Raw genomic sequence first — 9,876 nt, 5'->3', positions numbered from 1 at the left:
AGTGGCGCTGTAGCTCAAGTGGTAGAGTGCTCGCCTTGAGCTGAAGAGCTGAGGGACAGCGCCCAGGCCCAGAGTTCAAGCCCCACAACCGACAAAAAAAAAAAAAAAAAGGTGATGTACAAAGGAATTATAGCTATATAAATCAAACAAAGAGTACATTTCTTTTTGCACAACATCACCCCCTAGCACCAACGTGTTTTTTTTTTGTTGTTGTTGTTTTTTATCTTTGGTTTGTTGGTCATGGGGCTTGAACTGTGGGCCTGGGCACTATCCCTCAGCTCTTTAGCTCAGAGCTAGCACTCTTCCACTTGGGCCACAGCACCACTTCCATTTTTTGGGTGGTTTATTGGAGATAAGAGTCTCATGGATTTTCCTTCCCCGGGCTAGCATTGAATCAAGATCCTCAGATCTCAGCCTCCTGAGTAGGATTATAGGCATGAGCCACTTATGTTAACAAGATTTTTTTTATTTGTTTTTTTTTTTTTTGGGTCCGGTGGTGGGGCCTGAACTCTGGGCCTGGGCGCTGTCCCTCAGCTCTTTAGCTCAAGGCTAGCGCTCTATCACTTGAACCACAGCGCCACTTCTGGCTTTTTTCTTTTTGCTTATGTGGTGCTGAGGAATCGAACCCAGGGCCTCATGTGTGCAAGGCAAGCGCTCTACCACTGAGCCACCTCCCCAGCCCCGTTAACAAGATTTTTAAATGACCTAAACTTTTACAACATTGATACATGCATCACAGGAAGCAAGAGAACACAGAAGCCATAACAACACCATCCAAAATCCCAAGGTTGGGTTGCACGCTTCTACACAACACAGTACGGTGTGTGATTAATCCTGCGTAAGATGAATCATACACATCTGGCTTTTCACACATTCTCAGTAGTCACCAATGCAAAGTCCATAAGCTACACAAGGACCGGATAACCATGAATAAACTACACAAAACTCAGTCTCTAGGGGGAAAATAGCTGGTCTTGCCTTTCTTGGGGACAAAAATGTCCTAGCATACAAAAAATGCCAACACACCCTGAGATAAATGTCATGCCGTGCGTGATATGATGAAGACGCCACATTCCCCCAGCACTCAGCTGAAAATGAGACAAGGCAACAGAGGACACGACAGCACTGCGGAGGGAATTTCTTTTCAGATGGAGACTGAAAAACAATGTATGTTCTACCCAGTGACGTCAGGCATTCCTTTAGTACAGTCAAAAGATAGACGACAGCAGCGTCCGTACAGCACGGATGCATGGCCAGCGCACACCACACAGCCCACTCCCTGCACTCATCCATCTACACTTCCTCTGCCACTAAACTAATGAACAAGTCCTGCTACTCTCAGAGTAGCTTGACAACGCCACATCCAACGTGCGTCTGGTCTACCGGTTACAACAGACGGTTTCAAGTTCGCTTATAAGGATTTTACATGGCGCTTTGCCTTGGGGATGGCAGGCTGTGGCCAAATGTGGTGCTGCCTGTTCGCTAAGTCAGATTTGACGCAGATTGGATGTGTCCCCAGCTCTCGTCCTGCCGCAGTGACAGCAAACTGCAGAGCCTAAGATGCTTTTCTGGGCTCAGGGGTCAGTCCTGTTCACCTGCTCTGCTCTGTTGCGGGTGCCTGCAATTCCAGCACCTGCTTCATTTTTAACAGCACTTCAGAGGTTCCAGGCCCCCCTGGACCGTGGAGGGCAGTGACCCTGGGCCTGGGAGGGACCGGCAGGAGACTGCTGGGTCTCCCCATAATCCTTTCAAGTGTGGCCTTTCTGCTCATTTTCATGCCATGAAAGCGAAGAGGTTGCAGGAGTCCCTCGTTTGGGTTAGTTTCCTGTGGCTTGTTGTGGCGGCAGGTTTTGCCGGTGGGGAACACCCAGACATCTGGACTTTGTGCCTTTCGTGATGTTTTGAGAAGATCGGATGTGCTGAGTCACGGGGCTTGCTTGTGTGTTCTCTAGGCCTCGCCCCTGACTTCGCCCCGCAGCCTGCAAGCCTCCCATTGGCCCACGTGATGCCTGAGGACATCAAAGGCTCCTGCTTCCCGAGTGGCAGCAAGCGGAGCCATGAACCCTTTGCTGCCGTGGAAAGGCTGGGAACCAGCACCTCCCACGCCCAGGCACCAGAGAAGGTGACCCTGCTGGTGGACGGCACCCGTTTTGTGGTGAACCCGCAGATTTTCACTGCTCACCCAGACACCATGCTGGGAAGGTAATGGCAGACGCTTCCTTCCCAGTTCACTGTGAGACAGGTTGGTGCCACTCAGCTTGCATGGCTGAGACATGAAGGTCCCTGCTCTCCCGCCTTCATACAGTAAAAGCTGGTGTGTGCAGGGCTCGAGGTGTTCCCCAGCCCCAAAGAGTAATACCAAAGTGGAGCCATGGGAGACGCAAGTCAGTACTCCCTAGCATGGCAGTTGGGCTGCGGGGGCAGGGAGGGAGGCACCTGCCCGCACGATTGCACACTGATCCTGGGCCAGGGGCATGGGATAGGGGTGGGGGACGTGGTCTACTCCCTCTGCCCCTGACTTGGGAGCTTACCATGAGAGTGGCTGCTGCAGAAATCCAAATGCTGACCTGCAGTGTTGCCTGCGCCCACAAGGTCACGGCTGGCACAAGAACCCCAGGAACATGAACAGGAAGGGGAGCACGGGCCACCCCTCAGTTACACCTGGGTACCAGGCGGTGAGGAGGAGCGGCTCTGGACGGGAGTGTTGGCGGAGGAGCACAGGAAAGGCAGGCAGAGAGCAGCCCTTCCTGAGCTGTGGCCGTTCCAATGCTGCTGCGTCCTGTAGGCGCAGAGCCCCGGGGCTGTGGACTGGGGTGAGAAAGGGCCAAGCGGCCTGGGTGCAATCTGCTGCCTGGTGTCTTTCAGGATGTTTGGACCAGGAAGAGAGTACAACTTCACACGGCCCAATGAGAAGGGGGAGTACGAGATTGCAGAAGGCATCAGCGCCACTGTATTCCGCACGGTGCTGGTGAGGACAGCGTTACCTCTTCGCCCTGGCATGTGCGGTGACGTGTTCACCCTTTAAAATTCCATCAGCCACGTTACCGACTCCGGTGTCTGGATTCCTTTCATTTCTGTCCTGGCCCCGTGAGCTCAGTCAGTCCTCAGGCTCTTTCTGGGGGAGGAGGATGATTGTAGGCAGGGACCTATCACCTGGACCGAGTGGCTAAAGATGCCACGCCCTCCGTGTTCTTGGCAGAATGAGCATTTCTTCCCAAATCTTTTTGCAGGATTATTACAAAACTGGCATCATCAGCTGTCCGGATGGCATCTCTATCCCAGACCTCAGAGACACCTGTGACTATCTGTGCATTAATTTTGACTTCAACACCATCCGATGTCAGGATCTGAGTAAGTATGGAGCTCTGCTCCTCCTGGGGGCACTCCAGCTATACTGGTGTTTAAGTCTGTAAATCCTTTTGTTTAACAAGAACAATATTAAAAATCCAGTTCCTTGACTAGTTAGAATAATTTTAAAACTTATTTTATAAAAATATCAGCACACACTGGCAAAATCTCCCCCCACCCCCCCAGTCATAGGGCTTGAACTTTTTTTCTGAGTTTTCTCAAGGCTAACATTCTTCTACTTGAACCACAATGTCACTTCCAGCCTTTTCTGAGTATGTAGTACTGAGGAATGGAACCCAGGGCTTCACACATGCTATGCAAGCACTCTACCACTGAGCCACACCAGAATACCTTTTTAAAATGAGTTGTTTCCTAATCACCAGAGTCCAGCCAAGATGAATGAGTTACAATTTTTTTTCTTTTTATGTCGGTTGTGGGGCTTGAACTCTGGTCTGGGCACTGTGGCTATGTTCTTCAGCTCAAGGTGAGCGCTCTACCACTTGAATCACTTGGTTGTTTTTTGGTTTTTTTTTTTTAGATTAATTGGAGGTAAGAGTCTCACTGACTTTCCTGCCCAGGTTGGCTTTGAACTGTGATCCTCAGATCTCAGCCTCCTGAGTAGCTAGGATTACAGGCGTGAGCCACCGGCACCCGGCTTGAGTTGCAATTTTCTAGACAGGAGTTACAGGCGAGGGCTGAGGGTCGTCTGCACGTGCGGACGCATCCTGCTGTCAGCTTCGTCCCTCTCCTGCTTCAAGGGACTGAGGAAGGGCTGGGGCACACAGTGAGATACCACTAATGGGTTCCAGATCCAGCGTGGCCAGCAGTTCACCAGGCTAGCTGCTTCCCCCTGGGCAAGACTGATGGCAGCTGTCTAACAAACTGGGTCCGACAGAGGCCCACTGGCCAAGTCAGACAACATAATTTGGTCAGGTTCTTACCTTTTTTTTTTTTTTTTTTCAAGGCAGTTGTATAGGTTGCCCAGACTGTCTTTGAACTCCTGATTCCCTTGCTTCAACCTCCTAAATGCTAGGATTATAGGCAATTGCCACCACGTCCAGCTTCTTACCAGTATTTTTCTCAGTGTTATTAACTTAGCATTTGCTTAGCACTTTAAAGATAGGGAATTGCTCAAAACTCTTAACAAAACAGGTGCCAGTACCTCATGCCTATAATCCTGGCTATTGAGGGTCAAGGTTCAGAGCCAGCATGGGCAGACAAATCTGTGAAACTATTATCTCCAGTTAACCATTGAAAGTAGGAAACAGAGCTGTGACTCAAGTGGTAGAGCTCTAGCCTGGAGTGAAAACGCTGAGCAAAGCATAAGGCTCTGAATGCGATGTCTTGAGGGCAAGCCCCTGTAGCAGCACAAAAACCTCTAACAGGTTAGCCCTGAGAGATCAGTGCAGTAACAAAGGAGACTGGACGATGCTGTGCAAAGTTCTGATCACTAAATCCAGCATGAGGACACAGATTGGCCGTAAACACTGAGCTTCGTGCTCTTGTCCTGACCCAGGCTGCCTGAGTTCCTGCATTTTCCTGCAGTGTGTGTGAAGGCCTCTACTGGGTCTACTACACACCTAGAGAAAGCCCTTGGGTCCAGGATACATCATTGTGGTGCTATACCCCTCCTGTAGATGTTTATGGTCTGATGCTGAGCATGTACCAAAACCTCAGCAGACGGTTAGACTTGATCAAGCTGGAGCATGGCAAGACAAGAATCCTTTCTCATGTCAGCCATGATGACCTCTGAGCAGGCCAGACCCTCTCTTCTCTGGTGCATGTTGGTGCTGACAGCCGTGAGCCTGTCTGGGCACGCATAGACACGTGCGCTCAGCTGCGTTTTCCCCAGGTGCTTTGCTACACGAGCTGTCCAACGATGGCGCCCACAAGCAGTTCGACCACTACCTCGAGGAGCTCATTGTGCCCATCATGGTGGGCTGCGCCAAGAAAGGGGAGCGGGAGTGCCACATCGTGGTGCTCACTGATGAGGACTCCGTGGACTGGGATGAAGACCACCCGCCGCCCATGGGAGAAGAGTATTCTCAAAGTAAGACACAGATACTTTTAACAAAACCAAACCGCTGTGCAGAGTGGCAGTGAGATCCTAGAACCAACACACACCTGTTTACTGTGTGACAAGCACACGTAGATGGTAAGCCACCGGCACTGCGGCTCTGGCCTTGGCTGGGAGTGTAGCCAGCGGTCCAGCTCTCGCACACCCCTGGTGCGGGCACCGCACTGAGGCCACAGACGTCACAGTGCTACCAGTCTCTCTCCTTCTGCATTCATTTGTGAGTTAGCAGTAATTCAAAGCTTAGTACAAGAGTATACATTTAAAAAGTCCTCTTCCAACCCTGCCCATCTATTGTTTTCCTCAGTTTCTTTTATAGCTTTCCAAGTATATCCAGAATACATTAATAGATGAATAATTGTTTTTCAAGTGATACCATGTTCCATGGGCTGTTCTGTACCATCTTGCATAAAAAGCAACACTTCCTTTTTATAGCTGCATAGTACATCATTGTATCAGTGTTCAGTAATTAATCTGTCCAGCTATTGTTGGCCATTTAAGCTGTGAGTTGTAATGCACAGTGACTGTTCTTTTTTAAATAGTCTTTACGCACATGTGACTTGGGCTGTCAGATATATCTTTGTGTGTGTGTGCTGGTTCTAGAGCTTGAATTTAGGGCCTGGGTGCTGTTCTTGATGTTTTTGTGCTCTACCTACCACTTGAGCCACACCTCCACTTCTGGCCCTTTGGGGTTAATTGGAGATGAGAATCTCAGACTTTCCTGCCTATGCTGGCTTTGAACCGCGATTCTCAACTCTCAGCCTCCTGAGTAGCTAGGATTGCAGGTGTGGTGCCTGACTCCATCATATTTTTTTAACGTTTAATCTTTGACCCATGCAGATCTTTTGCTGTCAGGGATTAGTACACCTTTTATCTCCTTTTACAGTTTCCTCTGTGACTCACTCCAGGTGGTTCTGTATCTTTGCTTTCGTTTCAGTTCTTTATAGCTCCAAGCTCTACAGGTTCTTCAAGTATATTGAGAATCGGGATGTTGCTAAAACAGTATTAAAGGAACGAGGCCTGAAAAACATTCGCATTGGGATTGAAGGTAAAAGCAGAAAACCTCCCAGTGAGTACTCAGGTTGCACACTTGGGGAACATAGTGGACCTGCCTACAGATAGGACCACAAAACCCCAGCTTCCAGAGAGCCGTAGGTACACAGAAAGCTACAGTTCTTTTGTTTTGTTTTTGTTTTTGTTTTGGTATGGTCGTGGGGCCTGAACTCTGGGCCTGGGCGCTGTCCCTCAGCTCTTCAGCTCAAGGCTAGCGCTCTACCACTTGAGCCACAGCGCCACTTCTGGCTTTTTTCTTTTTGCTTATGTGGTGCTGAGGAATCGAACCCAGGGCCTCAGGCATGCAAGGCAAGCGCTCTACCACTGAGCCAACTTCCCAGCCCGAAAGCTACAGTTCTGCTCCCAGTGACGCGTGCCTGTCCTCTCCTTTTCTTTCACTCTCGCTTGTTTGAAATGCTTTACGGCAGCTGAGAATAAATGATGGCAGGCACCGGCATAGGTTTGGCTTTCTATGTCGGGAAATAGAGCAGGGAGTAGAGCACCAGGCAGCACGTGCATCTGGCTCCTGTAGTGGCCAAGCATGAGCCTGGCTCTGCCCACAGCCGCAGGAGGGACTTCTGTGGTGTGGAGGGGTCCTGAAAAATGCAGAAATGCAGCTCAGTCCACCCCAGGTGGACTAAAAATTGAAGGGGATTCTATTTGAAGACTCAGGAGAGCCCTGCTCTCAGTGCTTTGTGCAGTGGCTCCCAGCAGTGCCCCCACAGCACCAGCTCCGAGGATCTCTGGCTGCTGTACTCCGCTGCTCGCATACACCCCTGCACACACGACTCCTCAGACCTTATTAGGAGAAATACTTGAAATTACTTACTAAGCCTCCCTCCTCTGAGCCTTTCCTAGGGACAGAGTGGCCCATCAGACACTAGGGAGTTTGGCCTCTGCATGTCTGCCGCTGATGCCAGCCCTGGTAGCTATTCCAGTTAAGAATTCCATTTCCGCCTGACAGCCGTTGAGTATCTGGGAAGCTTCCTCTTTCTCCTTCACACAGATTTCCACAGCTCCTTAACTGTTTCCCATTGTCTGCCCTCCAGAGAAGACTTAAGTGAATGAAGTAGCATGTCCTGGCAGCATTGTTGTTTGCTGATGGTTGCCAGCAACTAAAGGCTCTTGAAATTACAAAGAGGCTTCTCTCTTCCCCTTCCATTGAAAGACACAGAGTCGGCATTACTTCCCTTAGATTAGTTCCTTTCGACTAAGTCCCACCAACCTGGAGCGGAGTCCCTTCCGCACAGCTCCCTTGCTGTACTTGGATTGGGAGGAGGGAGAAAACATGGATGCCAGAGCAGGCTGTTTGCCAGGATGCTGAGAAGGTCCTTTTTCTCTGTACCAGGTTACCCTACCTGTAAAGAGAAAATTAAGAGACGCCCTGGGGGCCGATCTGAGGTCATCTACAATTACGTGCAGCGCCCCTTCATCCAGATGTCGTGGGAAAAGGAAGAAGGGAAGAGTCGCCATGTGGATTTCCAGTGTGTTCGAAGCAAATCCCTCACTAACTTGGCAGCTGCTGGAGAGGGCGTCTTAGAGGACCAGGAGAGACTGATGCACCACCCACCCCAGGTGGACGAACTTGACCGGCTCAATGCTCCACTTGCTCAGATGGCTTCTAACGACTCTCAGGATTAGGACCGAGCTCTTGGCTGAGATACCCAGCCAGGACTCCCCATCCTCCCTCTGGTCCTCTCGCCCCGAGTCCCTCCCCAGTGGCCAACATGTCTCCTGTTCAGTAAGTCTGTGCCTCCAGCAGGGGATGGAGCAGCTTGCTAGTAGCTAGGCTACCAGCGTCACAGCAGCCCTGGTAACTTGAAATTTGGGGTCTGGTGCTGTTCACTGAGTGTCTGGAACTCACAACCAGGAAAGGAAGCCAAGTCTCCCATTGCCTCACATTTAGCAAAGCTGTCCTTGTCCTTTGTGTCCTGTATGTTTTGTTTAGTATCAGGCAAATTGCTTAGTAGCAAAGGGACCAAACTTAAAGGGAGACAAGGCTGTCTTCTAAAGGCGGGCACTCGTGGGAGCTGCTCGCTGCAGGTGGAGGAAAGGCTGTTCTTGGTGCCTCTGTCCCTGGAGTGCAGCCGGGAAGAACCCGGCACTTGTCAGAATGTCTGCCACGCATTCAACGTTCCCCAAGGAAAGACTAAGAGCTTAAGTTCAGTCTCGTGTCTCATTGATGCAGTGAACAATCCAAAACCACACAGGACAGGCTCTTTGGCAGGCAGAATGACGTAACATTGCTGATGAAACTGTTTCAGCTTCAAAACTTATGAACCTCAAATTGATGTTTCATTGGAATGAAACTTAAAACTCATGTGGAAGAGCCTCTCCTGCTCTGGCCAGGTGGTCTTTTTTTTTTTTCCCCCCTCCTCGGAGAGCTGAGGACTGAACTCTCGGCCTGGCACAGGCTGCACAAGTGCGCTTCCATTGAGCTAAGTCCCAGCCCCAGGCCATTTGGATTTTCTTGGCTGAGACTAAGGTGTTAATCTGGAGGTCTTTATCTGCAGCCCTGCTGCAGGCATGGCCTAGAGAGCTGAGAGAATGGCTTACAGATTTCAAGATGAGAACAGAAATCTCAAAAAGTGTTCACATCTTAGACCTGCAGAGAGGGCACTGGGGGTGAAGTTGGGTAGGAGGTGCCACCTGCCCAAGCTCCATCCCAGGCCTGCCCAGAGTTTTCTGGGAATAGCAGTATGTTGTACACAGGGTTAGGAGAATGGTATTAATGTCATCTCCAAAGAGGGTGAGATAAAAGGACATCTTATCTGTCAGCTGCTACAGTGTGTAGTGCCTGGCAAGCCAGGCCACTTCCGGCCCACGTGACCTCTGATATTTTCTCGTTAGCAGCAGGGTTGACTTTAGAGTCCAGAGCTTCAAGAAGTGTTTTGGGAAGCTGGGCGCCAGTGGCTCACACCTGTAATCCTAGCTACTTAGGAGGCTGAGATTGAGGATCACAGTTCAAAGCCAGCCCAGGCATAAAAGTCTTGGAGACTCTTATCTCCAGTAAACCACCAGAAAACAGGAAGTGGCTCTGTGATTCAAGTGGTAAAGCATTTAGCCTTGAGCTGAAGAGCTGAGAGACAGCGCCCGGGCCCAGAGTTCAAGGAAACAAAACAGGAAGTGGCTCTGTGGCTCAAGTGGTAAAGTGTTTAGTCTTGAGCTGAAGAACTGAGAGACAGTGCCCAGGCCCGAGTTCAAGGCCCACGACCAACAAAAGCAAAGTGTTTTGGGATTGATCATTTCCCTTTATGGTGAAAACCAACCTTCAGTCATCAACCCTAGATGTTTACTCATCACAGATTGTGAGCATAGTTTCAAATTCCTTAAAAAAATTACTATGGTGTGTGTGTGTGTGTGTGTGTGTGTGTGTGTGTGTGTGTGTGTGTGTGTGTGTG

The 9,876-nt window shown here is 50.1% G+C and overlaps 1 protein-coding gene across 1 annotated transcript; it reads left to right on the top strand.

Moving 5' to 3' along the window:
- Positions 1–1,780: 1,780 nt before the first annotated feature.
- Kctd20 (potassium channel tetramerization domain containing 20) lies at positions 1,781–8,827 on the top strand. The gene is made up of 7 exons (XM_013029580.1): positions 1,781–1,816; positions 1,910–2,202; positions 2,866–2,968; positions 3,231–3,351; positions 5,201–5,398; positions 6,360–6,470; positions 7,824–8,827. Exons 1-7 carry the CDS (start codon positions 1,781–1,783, stop codon positions 8,114–8,116), a joined length of 1,155 nt encoding a protein of 384 aa, XP_012885034.1. The 3' UTR covers positions 8,117–8,827.
- The last annotated feature ends 1,049 nt before the right edge of the window (positions 8,828–9,876 follow it).

This window comes from Dipodomys ordii, unplaced genomic scaffold (genome assembly GCF_000151885.1).
Source record: "Dipodomys ordii isolate 6190 unplaced genomic scaffold, Dord_2.0 Scaffold120, whole genome shotgun sequence".
Lineage (NCBI taxonomy): Eukaryota > Metazoa > Chordata > Mammalia > Rodentia > Heteromyidae > Dipodomys > Dipodomys ordii.
This window is presented reverse-complemented; position numbering and strand designations above follow the sequence as displayed.